Source organism: Rhipicephalus microplus, chromosome 9 (genome assembly GCF_043290135.1).
Source record: "Rhipicephalus microplus isolate Deutch F79 chromosome 9, USDA_Rmic, whole genome shotgun sequence".
NCBI classification, from domain to species: domain Eukaryota; kingdom Metazoa; phylum Arthropoda; class Arachnida; order Ixodida; family Ixodidae; genus Rhipicephalus; species Rhipicephalus microplus.
The window spans coordinates 82,189,747-82,203,018 of record NC_134708.1 but is presented as its reverse complement, the minus strand read 5'-3'; the positions used below and the strand labels follow the sequence as shown (position 1 = coordinate 82,203,018).

General features: G+C 47.6%; 1 protein-coding gene across 4 annotated transcripts in view; it reads right to left on the bottom strand.

Moving 5' to 3' along the window:
• LOC142771952 (nuclear transcription factor Y subunit gamma-like) overlaps positions 1-13,272 on the bottom strand; it is a 28,101-nt gene that overhangs the window by 12,822 nt on the left and 2,007 nt on the right. For all 4 annotated transcript variants that reach the window (XM_075873960.1, XM_075873959.1, XM_075873962.1 and 1 more), the window contains exons 2-7: positions 12,338-12,451; positions 11,193-11,264; positions 11,004-11,117; positions 9,320-9,457; positions 7,454-7,552; positions 5,679-5,777 (exon numbers count right to left, since the gene is read on the bottom strand). In XM_075873960.1, coding sequence (XP_075730075.1) covers positions 5,679-5,777; positions 7,454-7,552; positions 9,320-9,457; positions 11,004-11,117; positions 11,193-11,264; positions 12,338-12,445 — 630 coding nt within the window. In that variant the 5' untranslated portion in view covers positions 12,446-12,451. The remainder of the gene's footprint in view (positions 1-5,678; positions 5,778-7,453; positions 7,553-9,319; positions 9,458-11,003; positions 11,118-11,192; positions 11,265-12,337; positions 12,452-13,272) is intronic.

The window sequence follows — 13,272 nt, the reverse complement described above, 5'->3', positions numbered from 1 at the left end:
GGCACGAGGGGAACTGCCACTTCGTCTGCCTCTTTTGCGCTGGCAGCTCAAGCGCGCGGCACTGCCCCTCCTCCCTGAAGAGCATCGCCTCGATGCTAAACGAAGCGTGTATCGTAAAAAAAAAAAAACATTGTCACAGTGTGTGGTACGGTTTTAACCGCACCACGTGCACAATCTCGGGTCGTAGCTGTCGGCGTCGGGGTGGTTGGCTTCCGTCCGGAAGGACTTCGTAATTGACGTCGCTCACTTGTCGTAGCACTTTGTACGGGCCAAAATACCGACTGAGAAGCTTCTCAGAGAGACCTTTGCAGCGCACAGGGGTCCAAACCAACACCTGGTCACCTGGTTTATAATCGACTTGTCTGTGGCAGCGGTTGTAGCGCTGTGCATCGACGCCTTGTTGTTTCTTGATGTTTACGCGGGCTAGTTGACGTGCTTCCTCGGCTCGTTGCACGAAACACTCAGCATCTTCGTCGAGATTCTCGATGTTGTCAATGTCGCATGGGAGCATTGCGTCCAACATCGTCTGAACGTCCCGACCGTATAGAAGACGAAACGGAGTGAATCGTGTGGTCTCTTGCGTAGCGGTATTATACGCGAATGTTACGTAAGGCAGTATTTCATCCCACGTCTTGTGCTGTACGTCTATGTACATAGACAGCATATCAGTCATCGTTTTGTTAAGCCGCTCGGTCAGTCCATTTGTCTGAGGGTGATACGCTGTTGTCTTGCGATGCGTGGAGTAACTTAACTGAAAAACTTGTTCAAGGAGCCTTGCTGTAAACGCTGTTCCTCGGTCTGTGATGACACAGGATGGAGCACCGTGGCGTAATACAATTCTCTCGATGAAAAACTGAGCAACTTCACAAGCCGTGCTTTTAGGAAGCGCCTTAGTTTCAGCATAGCGGGTTAGATAATCTGTAGCGACGATTATCCACTTGTTGCCGGAAGATGACAAGGGAAACGGACCCAGGAGGTCCATGCCGACTTGATCGAAGGGTGTTCTGGGTGGCTCGATAGGGTGAAGTAATCCCGCAGGCTTAACAGATGGGGATTTTCGGCGCTGGCATTCGCGGCAGGCTTGAACGTACTGTTTAACGCAAGCGGCAAGTTTCGGCCAGTAGTAAGACTTTCGTACCCTAGCGATGGTTCGGGTGATGCCCAGATGGCCCGATGGAGGCTCGTTGTGGCAGGCAAATAGAATTTCCTCACGCAGCTCTGCGGGGACGACCAACAGGTAAGTTTTGTTGCTGGCGGCTGCGTTCTTCTTGTACAACACGCCCTGTCGTAAGCAGAAGGATGACAATCCGCGAGTTATATGCTGGGGCAGTGATACGTTGCGGCCCTCTAGATGTTCAATGATAGGTCGCAATTGAGCATCTGCTCGCTGCCGTAAAGCCAAGTCTGTTACGCTTACGGAGCCAAGGAAAGGGCAGTCCTCTTCGAAGCTCTGAGCGGCAGGCTCAACTGGCGCGCGTGACAACGTGTCCGCATCTTCGTGTGCACGACCGGACTTGTACACGATAGTGACGTCGTACTCCTGCAGACGTAGGCTCCACCTTGCCAGTCGTCCGGAGGGGTCTCTGAGGTTCGCAAGCCAGCACAGCGAGTGATGATCCGTCACTACTCTGAATGGACGGCCGTAAAGGTAAGGTCGAAACTTAGCAATTGCCCACACGACAGCAAGGCACTCCTTCTCCGTGGTACTGTAGTTTGACTCCGGGCGTGTTAGGGTTCGGCTTGCGTAGGCGATAACCTTTTCAATTCCCTCCTGCCGTTGGACGAGTACCGCGCCCAGACCGACGTTACTGGCGTCGGTATGAATTTCTGTTTCGGCTTCCTCGTCGAAATGTCCAAGAACAGGTGGTGATGCCAGGCGAAGCCGAAGCTCTGTGAATGCTGATTCTTGTTCAGCACTCCAAACGAACGGCGTATCGTCTCTAGTGAGTCTAGTTAATGGTTCGGCAATTTTCGAAAAATTGCCTATAAAGCGCCGGTAGTACGCGCATAGACCAAGAAACCGCCGCACACTTTTCTTATCGGCAGGAGTCGGGAAGGCTGCGACAGCGGCGGTTTTCTCAGGGTCAGGACGGACGCCTTCTGCGCTTACGACATGTCCAAGGAACTTTAGTTCTTCGTAACCGAAATGGCATTTTTGCGGCTTTAACGTAAGGTTAGCCGTCCGAATCGCCTCAAGTACTTGTCGTAGTCGCTTCAGATGTTCGGAGAAGCTAGTTGAAAACACGACCACATCATCCAAGTACACAAGGCAGCTTTGCCATTTTAAGTCAGTCAACACAGTGTCCATCATGCGTTGGAAGGTAGCTGGCGCAGAGCAGAGTCCGAACGGTAGCACCCGAAATTCGTAGAGGCCATCCGGCGTGACAAAGGCGGTTTTTTCGCGGTCGCGCTCATCAACCTCAATTTGCCAGTAGCCACTCTTTAAATCCAGGGAAGAAAAATACTTCGCTCGTCGTAGTCGGTCAAGCGAGTCATCAATACGCGGCAGCGGATAAACATCTTTTTTTGTGACGTTGTTGAGCTTTCTGTAATCTACACAGAAGCGAAGCGTACCGTCCTTCTTCTTAACCAGAACGACCGGTGAGGACCAGGGACTGTTCGAAGGCTGGATAACGCCGTCGTCGATCATTTCTTTCACTTGCTGCTTGATAGCTGCGCGTTCTGTCGGCGAGACGCGGTATGGCTGTTGGTGAATAGGTCTTGCGTCGTCGTAAGTGATTATCCTGTGCTGTGTAATTGGCGTCTGACTCACTTTAGACGACTGAGCAAAGCACGCCCTGAATTCAAACAATAGCTCTCGCAAGGCCCTCTGGTTCTCTTCTGGCAGTGCACTGTTCATGTCAACATCTATTACGGTTTGTCCATTGCGGCTACTGTCTTCACAGGCAAAACACTCAATGACGTCCTCCAAGGCTTCAGCGTAGGCGACCGCAGTGCCCCGGAAAAGGTGACGATGCTCATTGGTGAAATTTGTAATCATGACCTCGGCTGTACCGTTCCGAATGTCAATGATGCCTCGTGCCACAGAAATTCCAAGCGCCAGCAGCAGGGAGACGTTGCACTCTGCCACTGTTTCACCGTCACTGGTTCCTTCGGAAGTCACCTGAATTAGGATACTTGCACGAGGTGGTATTGTGACACTGTCGTCGGAAACACGGAGGGCGGTTGTACGGCGGTTGGAGTCCCTTGACGTAGCGTTAACTGTCGAAAAGGAAATGCAGCGTCGCCGTAGGTCGATTACGGCGCCATATTCCCGAAGAAAATCGAGGCCGAGAATTAATTCGCGGGAGCAGTCACGTAGCACGATGGAGCTGACCAAAAACGTGCAGCCTCGTATTTGTAGCCTGGACGTGCACAAACCAACCGGCGTTACAACATGTCCGCCAGCTGTACGTACATGCGATCCTGTCCAAGGCATTATCACTTTCTTCAAGGTACGTGCCAATTGTCCGCTAATAATCGAGTAGTCGGCACCAGTATCTATTAAGGCAGTTAAATTGCGACCGTCGAGCAGCACAGGTATGTCCATTGAAAAGTCGCTCAGCTGGGATACAGGCGCCGGCGTAGTCGAATTTCCGTTGGTCCGATGTCGCGTCGATTGGAGGGCGAGGTCTTCATCACGTCGAGAATCAGCGGCCTCGCCTCGAAAGGTCGCTGGCGTTAGTTTTCCAGGCGAGGGCTCGGAGACCGTCCTTGCGGCCTTCGATTTCCGTTGCCTGAATAAGATGACGACCGCGGTGACGGTGAGCGCGACTGACGCCTGAGTGGGACGTTCTGCCGAGCGATAAAATCTTCAATTTCTGGTGGTCTCTGTCCAAACCGGGGGCGGGGTGAATTGGCAGGAAAACCCTGCAGCCCAAGTCGGCGGTACTGGCAGTCTCGGTAGAGGTGACCCGCTTCACCGCAGTGGTAGCAAAGCGGTCGTCGGTCGGGCATGCGCCATATGTCGGATTTACGCATGACGGGTCGAGTGTCTGCAAAATAAGGGACCACCTGTGCGGACTGCAGTGTGGCGTACGGGGTTGCGGCTGGTAGTGGGACTGGTGCAGGTGCGTTGTGTTCGAACGTGTCGGTATAAGTGGTGCGCTGGAAACCACTCACTGGGGATGGTGTCGTGGACGACGGAACGGTGCGTCTCAATACGTCTGCGTAGGTCACCCCTAGAGGTTCACTTGAAGTTGCGAACGCCTGAAGTGGTGCAGCAACCTGCGTTGGTGTCTCGCGGCGAGGTGTGCCGAGCGCATGCTGAACTTCGTCACGTATGATGGTGGCGATGCAATTCGTGGAAGGCTGCTGCTGCGCCTGGTTCAGCTGTTGCAGCTGTTGTAGCTCGTCGCGAACAACCGAACGTATCAGCTCGCGAAGCGCTCCCACGTCGGTCGGGAACGAGCCTAGCCCGGTGGTATAGGTAGCATTCACTTGCCGATCGTACTGGTTCCGCTGCTGCAGCGCCTTTTCCATGGCGACGGCTTCAGTGAGGAACTCCGCGACCGTTCTAGGCGGACTACGAATGAGTCCAGCGAAGAGCTGCTCTTTCACACCTCGCATCAAGTGTCGCAGCTTCTTGTCTTCCGGCATGGTTGGATCGGCGCGAGTGAACAGATGAACCATATCCTCCACGTATGTAGCCACACCTTCATTAGGCATCTGCATGCGGGACTGGAGGGCCCTTTCAGCGCGCTCTCGACGATCGAGACTCGAGTACGTTTCGCGGAGCCTGTGACAGAACTCATGCCACGACGTTAGGAGGCCCTTGCGGTTCTGGAACCATGTGCGAGCACCATCCAGAAGACTAAAGTACACATTCTTGAGCTTCGCTACTTCGTCCCACCCGTTGAAATCCGCTACGTACTCGTACTCAGCCAGCCAATCTTCCACATCTTCATAGAGGCCACCACGAAAGGGACTCGGAACACGTGGTTTTTGTAGCGTGTAATGAGTGGGTGCAGCTGCGGGTGCAGCGGTTGGAGCAGCGGCGGCTCCAGCGGTAGGGGAAGCGGTGACAGCAACAGTATTCTCCATACCAGTCGACGTACTTGTACTGTGAGGCACAAACTCGGGGGACAGTCCTCGAATCCTCCGACTGAAACGGTGTACCGGCGTAAGCTCTGGGTTTTGGGTCACGTTCCGGCTGCTAGAAGGAGTCTGTTGCATAGGTGAGGTTACCCCGCACCTCCACCATTAAAATGTCACGTTAAAGAGACAGGAGACGTTTTTAAGGCGTCCTCACAAAAGTCCGAAGAGCGGTCGGCTCAGCGCAGCCAAAAACAGAACAATGGCACGAGGGGAACTGCCACTTCGTCTGCCTCTTTTGCGCTGGCAGCTCAAGCGCGCGGCAATATGGAAAGGTCTCCTATTTTTTTTTCTACTGCTACAATTCTAATAAAAGTTTATATTTGGAAAGTAATGCTGAAGCAATTAACCACTGTTCAGTAATGCCATTACCTCCATGAGAAAGTAATTGGTATAATAATTAGGAAGTAAATGTAATTGTAATCTTACTTTTTTTTCCTGCAAAATATACTTGTGTGTTATGAGCTTAGCATCCCATTCTGTACTACAGCTAATACTATACAGCACATTTGCATTAACGGGCATTGCATGCTCGCACTTTCATAAACTCGAAATGCATGAGCATTATGGGTTGACCAGCATACCTGTTGCACTTGTAGCACAGAGGGCACCGAAAAAGAAGGTGTTGCATTCTGCACTGTCAGAGCCTGTGCGTTGCCACCAGTTGCCTGGACTATCTGAATCTGCAGAAAAAAAAAAAAAAGCAAGAACTTGGTGCTCAGGCGTATTCGAGCTAGGCCTGTGCCAGATAAGCTAAACAATATGCGACTTCATAGATATGCACTGGTGCCACCATGTGAATTCAGTGTGGGCTACCGAAAAAAAAAAAATTGTTCTTGCAGGAGGTTTCTCAAAAATTCTAGCTAGATTTAAAAATGCAAGCTTTGCGATTGCCGGAAAATTCGTACTGGTTCGGGAATCAAACTAGGACCACATTTCAGATGCAATTGCAACGGTACATAAGTTAAACGCGAGGCAAGCAGAATGCACATAATTGATGACCGAAATAGCAGGAGCAAGGACCTTTTAATTAGGATATATAATAAAATTATTCTTAAGATGTCCTCGATTTTTAATCAAAACTCCTACGCATGTGCAAGGTTGTGCATTACAGAGGTTACTTTCCCTGAATCGGCGGTAACTATCGCACAGACACGCACACACACAAACGCGGTAGCTCACCTGCACAAGCTGCATGATTTATTTCCAGTGAAGCATGAAATTTCAACATGGATATTTGACCACAGCAACAGACAGGAACTACAGAAAACACTGCTAAACTTGGTATTCAGTGCAACAGTACACTCAGTGAACCTTCTCAGGGCCCCTTCTCATCACTTTAAAAGTGATAGACATTTCGAGTGCTAGCAAAATATTTAAACTAACGCAAGAATTTGTATTCTCTCACTCTTGATGACCATGGCCCCCTCCTCGTGTGCATCTGTGTGCCAAAACTGGTATTCCCAGATTAACACCTGTAGCCATGGTTTGCAGTGCGAGCTTAAGTCAGAATCATGAGGAGCGGAAAAAAGCAGCAGTGATGTCTGCTTTTCCAAGCAAATGGCTTGTTTATACAAAATGGGTTGGTGAAGACTTCGAATGCTGAGAATGTGAATGAAAGGGCAGAGCTTGGGAAGCTACACATCAGTGCACAAGCGAGTCAATGTTGTTTTTTTATTTTTAATCTCTTTTGAACAGGCTCGTTAGGTGCAGTGCTAGATAAGCCACCTCTATCCGGTCGCATCACCAGCCCTATGCTGCAAATCTGCATCTACTAACAGTAGAACCTCATCAAAATGCAATAGCATCGGGACCACCAATAAAAAGAGTGAAAATCCTAGATACGAAAGTGATTTAGTCTACGCAAACTGTTACAAAAGAGACAATCCTCACCCAGTCTCTTCGTGCCATTGAAAGCTAAGAAGACTGGAACACGGGGAAGGTGAAATTAGGCCTATTTGTCAAACTTTGTCCTGTTCTGAATTCACATTTATTTGAACAAAAACACTCGCAACCACATCTTAAAAAATGTGTGAATTGTATTTTAATACAAGTTGTTTATAGATTTAGTTTGCCTTTAAAGTTCTGGGCCATTGAGCAGACAAATTATCTCTTCGTTAACGAGGATATCGCAACAGCTCTCGCGTCCTGTAACCTGTGAGCCCAGCTTATAGTATGTCCGCCATGCCAAGACCTAGCGAGACTCCGAGCACTTTTTTAAGGCAGGGTAATGCTACAGTTGACAAGCAGTTCATCAAGCGACCACTCAACAGCCTGTAGTACTGGCACAAGGGCGTAGCCAGAAATTTCTTTAGGGGTGTACAAGTTTCTTAAGCCTGGCAACTACACTGCTGCCTACCTGTGGCTGTGCAGCTGTTGCCAGAGCTGTGGGCTGTTGCTGCTGTTGTTGCTGTAGCGCTGCCTGGTGTTGCTGAGCCAACTGGAAGTAGTACTGGACCTGCATTTGAAAGGGGACAATCCGTGATCATCAATTCAAAGGACTTTTTTCATACACAGCAGGCATTGTAGCTCGAGCACAGCATATGTGCATTTGCAACAAAAAAAAAAGCTGCAAGCCATAATTTGGCAACAACTTAAAGTGCGCTGTGTAATTGGTCTTTCACAATACCGACATGCTATACTGCAGTCTCTCAGTAGAAATCTCTTAAAACTACTGCTTACATGAAACAGCCTGTATATATAGTTAGTTTTGTATCTGAATTCTGCACATTTGCACATCTTTCAGTAAGTAGAACTCCTCAGCATTGAGGATCGAAACGAATAGTGCATCACAGGGTACTAAGTATCAAAACATATAGGCAGCATGTTTTGACATGTAATGCAATCCTAACGTAAGTAGAGCTGAAAAAAACAAAGGCAACCTATGTGTATAAAAACTCAGCTCGCTATGAAATGCATGTAGTGAGTGTGTCTACCATGCTTAATACCGCTAGTGGTTTTCTTCCAATATAAAATAGCAATTTTCGATACACAGATGTTTCTTATGTTTTTGATCCCACCTAAGGGAGGCTATTCGACAAACAAATCTAAAAATAGACTTTTTATTAAATACAGTCGTCGTCCGACTTCCCGTTTGGAAAATCGGGCAGTCCAGAAAAACGAATGCAAGTGAAAGCACACTTTTTAAAAGGTATTTTTTGCTGATGGAGAGGGTCACGGCAGGAGTGCAGGGTTCTCAATGTAATTCAGCAAAATCATATAGATGGCTCTGAAAATAGCTAAAAGAGAGAAAAGAGAAAAAAAAATCCGATGTGGCCAGCGCTACCGCATTTGTAAACACCTAGGCGCAAAAACAAAAAAAGTTGCTTATCTTAGTTTGCACGGTATTACACTTGCCCTCGATGATGTCTGCCTCAATTTCAGTTAACGTCATGCTGTCGCTGTACAAGGATGACAGTGTCAGTGCTCGCATCAACTCCGAGCTCGTTGGCTGTGTAGGCAGCTGCCTCTTCGATCTCTGTGTCGTCGGAATCCTCCGTAACTTGAATTATTTTGTCATTGGTCAATTTCACACACAGCTTAACGTCTTTGTCAGCGTTGGCGAAGTTCTCAGGGGTTATCCCGGCTGGAATTAAAACACCAGCAACGTGCAGGTCATTGAAGGCAACGTCTGCGGGTGGAAGTTCATCACACATGCTGTCCACTGCAGGCGAGACGGCTGTCTCGGCATCCAGTATGAAGTCCGCATGGCGAAAACGATTCCGGAAGGTCTGTTGTGTAACCGCCTTCCACGAGTCTACAAGCATGCCGACGGCAGACCATGGCCAACAGCGTAGCTTTTCCTACTGACGGAGCACCATGCAGCTGTGGCCACAGACTAAGCTACAGCTGGCGACGGATTAGCGTGTGCTAGATTGCAGCATTTTCGGTTTCGAGGGTATGGCAGCCATGGCGCGGCGGGTTCAAGGGTCCGAAAACAACCAAACGCCGGCATTGATAGTGACTTCGAGTTTGCGGTTACCAGTAAAAAAAAATCAGTAAAAACGAATGGCAAAAGCTATAAACATCCGGGATTTTAGGTTTTTTAATACATTAACTTTATGGGGAGCTTGACGGTGCCACAGATGAGTCCGGAAAAATCAGGCATGCCCGAAATTTTGGGCATTTGAGAAATTGGACGTCGACTGTATTTAAAACTTCACGGTAGTTTAGCAATGAGGCCACATGCACAGGCAATGCCTCTGCAGGAAACACGATGACCAACCTGGTCAGCAGGCATGGTGGTTGTCCGAACGGTCTCTTCCGTCCTCTTGGTGGTCGGCTTGAGCTCGTCTCGTGGCACAATGTCGATGAGAAAGTCAAACTGGTCATATTTGGTTATGGCCATGGCAATATCGTTCCTCTGAAATGTTGTCAGTGGAGGAGAGATGTTTACAACAGAAGCAATGCTTACTCAGCAATAATTGTGGAACATGTTGATCTGTACATGAAACAGACTCTGCAACAGCTTTAGAGTGTGGTTAAAAGAAAAGCATAGTTGCTTCACAGTCAACATCCCATTACTACACATGCTGTATGAAGCATGCAAAACTCTGGCCGCACCCCCCTTCCTAGCCCAGGGAATAAACTGACAGATACTACACACTACTAAGCACACGAATTTCAACATCACTCGTAAGCATTGCCTCTAGTGGGTGAATAAAAAAAAATTTATGCTTGTAGGTAGCACTGCTTAGTGGAAACGTAGAGCACCATTGCTCAAACAGCTTACGGGATGGGGCAGCATAACAAGCATTTTCTTGTAGCACACGTTTAGGGGCTAAGTCCGCATGCGTCATCTCTTTTCGTTGTGTGCCATTCTTTTTGTGCAGTTATTCCTTTTCAAAAGCTTTGTTTAACAATCTGCCAAGAACAGCCTATGCAAGAACTTGGCACAACGAGCGGCACATCGTTATAGCCACAATTTGTGTAAACACTACAGCAGAGCTTTGAGTGGTGCCGAATAATGAAAGGAAGAAGGCCTTGAGGGCATGACTCAAGGGCAGTGCCAGTGGGGTGCATGGGGGAGACTAGAGCACCTCGTAGGTTTTTTGTCCGTGCACCCCCCCCCCCCCCCCCAAAGAACAAACCTTGTTAATACACAAAGCATAAAAAGTTCACCGCATCCCTACTCCCCCGAAGGAACTGACTTGTTGCAAGTGCTGCCCCCCAGGAAAAAAATCCTGGTGACACCCCTGGCATGGATGTAGAGTAAACCGACTGCCAGCAGCTGTCAGCCGCATAGAAAGAGTAAACACACAAATTTTGTACCTTGTTTTCTTTTTTTTTTCAGCTGTGATAAGCAGCCGTTTACATACTAATTACAACAGCAAAAGCTAGCTTGCTTGAACATATGATGATTAATTTGGAGACCCTCTCACACTGCCCATGCGCAATTTGGTTTCAGACAGCAATGAGAAATGTGGTGTCGGGGAGGTTTTTTACTGTTGCGAACGCAGCTGGTCACGTGACTGAACAAAACAGCAAAGTGTGCACAGGACTGTCGTGTGGACAACTGATACAGAGGGTGCAAGTAGGCACACGACAGCAAACACAAATTCGTGACATAGGCAATCGCTTAGATAAAATAAAAGTTGAAGACAATGCCATAAGGTGCGTCATTATATGCTCAGCTGTGGGGCATACATTGAAAATTTTAAGCACTTGCCGTTGATATCCTGTAGACGATGAGTGCTCAAATCTCCATACAAATCTATCTCGATTTATCTTACCTTCAAAAATTTTGTGACAGTACTCGAAGAAATTTTTGTAGAAAAGCGTTTCCAGCAGGTTGTTCGCTTAGCCGGATGTATTCTACGCTTTCTGCAAGGTGCTGTGGTCCCCCTGATGTTTAACGCGTCAAGAGCCACCAGATAATGGTACGACAGCATTATCCCGTGAAAGCTTACCTGTAACGTGCGCCTCTTGTTGTCTTCAGTGTGAACCCAGGCACGCAGCGAGAGCTCGGTGATAAAGATTTCAGCAGCTCTGGCGAAAAGCACCGGGGCCTCGGCGCTGATCATCTGCCAATGAACATAAACGTGAAATGCCGTCTACTCCCATGCACCGATCGATTAGACTCTCCACTCAGCACTCACCTTAACGTCTTTGTCTAGCTTCATTATCTTCTTGATACGGGCTAGCGGCAATTCCTGGTTTTTGAACTCGTTCTGAAAGGCACAACAAAGTCAAGGCATCAGACGGTATGCACAAAATGAAGTATCCGAACATCACCGTTCATCTCAGATAAGATAACAAGACCGTACTCTGTGCAATAAGAAAATTTTTATACTGTCTTTTCTTGGCAGATAGTAGGTGTGCAACAATTCAAATGGCTTTAGTTAGTCCAACCCTAGCACCCCGATTTGTCACTGCTTTGATTAGTGTGTGCAAAGGATTATTGATTACCCCCCCCCCCCCCCTTTTAGCAATCATCACATTTAGAACAGTACATCTCCCAGTCTCCTCACACAGTGCCAAGACTGATTTTGTTTTGTGCACAAACAGGATCGAGATTATGAACATGTGGTGCACTTTCAGAGTAGTACACGAAAAATATCCTATAAAGAAGGCAAGAACTTTGGCAACTATGCAACATAAACTAATTAATTTATGTGTTGTCAGGACACTGATTTAGGTGCCTTCTTTGCTGCTTAAAAAAATTTGTGAGAGTAGTTCTTCAAGAACTTTTCATAAAGTGTTTTGCAGCTTTAGTTAAAGGAGCTCCAACCAACCTTTTCAGTTTTATTTATTTCGGACTGCACATGAAACATACATGACACCAAACTAACTTTTTTTGGTATCATTTCAACAAATAAAGAACATGCTCCAAAGGAAATTACTTTGCATCTAATACCGATGCCCCATACGGGCACTTCTTTTTTTATTGCAATGAACGATGGTCGCTAACACTTGGTCCACACTAATCCGAAGTAAGTTTGGTGCAGACATCAGTCAAAATAGCAATCTTGGAGCCAAATCGCGATGCACTGATTGCAGTTAAAGGTAACCGTGCATCAGCTTCAGCTAATTACGACCTGCCCCGACTGTGATAGAAATTGCTCGTGTGACACTGGCATAAAAGAACTTTTTGCAGATTTCTCCTTGGATACTTTTCCATCAAGTTTTATACTCTATGATAACAGTGCAAAGCTCCATGCCATGCATGTTACAATGCTGTAAACAAGTTAAGCTAAATGCATTTTCTTTACAACGTGTAGACAAAAGGGCCAACGATACTTGCCAAACCCAGATTCCTCGTCTCCTCCATAACACGAGGCCAGAAGTATTCCAACGCTTGTTGGGCCTCGGACTGCCCAGAGGCGTTGCTGTATCCTTGCGAGTCAGACATCTTGCCCTGCGCCACAAATTGAAGTGAGCAGGGAGTGTGTTTGCACAATGAAAAATCATACACACCCAAACGCTAGCTGTGACAGCCACTGTGAAAACATGCACGATACTTCTCTAGATTACACAGAGCTGAACATCAACTTTTGAGCCCTTGCACGCTAAGAAAAGCACTCACTGAGGCAACATGACAGCGGAAATTGCGCAAGCGTCACATTGAGAAGGAAGGAAGTACAGGCTGTCGCAAGCTGGTTAGTTTGGGAGCACAAAGAAAGAAAGTGTCACCGAAATGGGCCAGACAAAGAACACACACCCATGGTTCTGAGCAACTGTATTCACTTGTTATTCTTTGCACCAGATAAAGAACAAAGCTAATACGTAAAGCAGGCAAAAGAAAGATCAGAAAGCACTCTCAGTGTATCCATCATGGCAAATCCAAATGTTCCGAGTAGCAGCAGGAAATTCAATTTACATTTCAGTAAAGTATAGATCTCAGGGGCTTGTAATATTCCTTTCTTCCCGATTAGTATTGCACAGTGAGAAAATGTGTGGGCTTCCGTTGTTCGGATTGCAAAGTGAAATTCGCAGAAATACTGAGGTCAGCGACATTTACTTCATATGCTCCGACACGTCTGGATTACTGGCTGATGCATCATTCTTTGCTTGTAGGTGGTACCGATAAGCAAGTTGCAGCACACATGCAAACATGCTGGTTCGTGTGCTCAGCATCATCCGTGTTGTGTATGTATGCCAGAGATAAAGTTTAAGTAAATGCTCACAAGTCTGCGAGGCAGTGAAGATAGGGCCCTGGAGATCGACGCATTAGTCTTG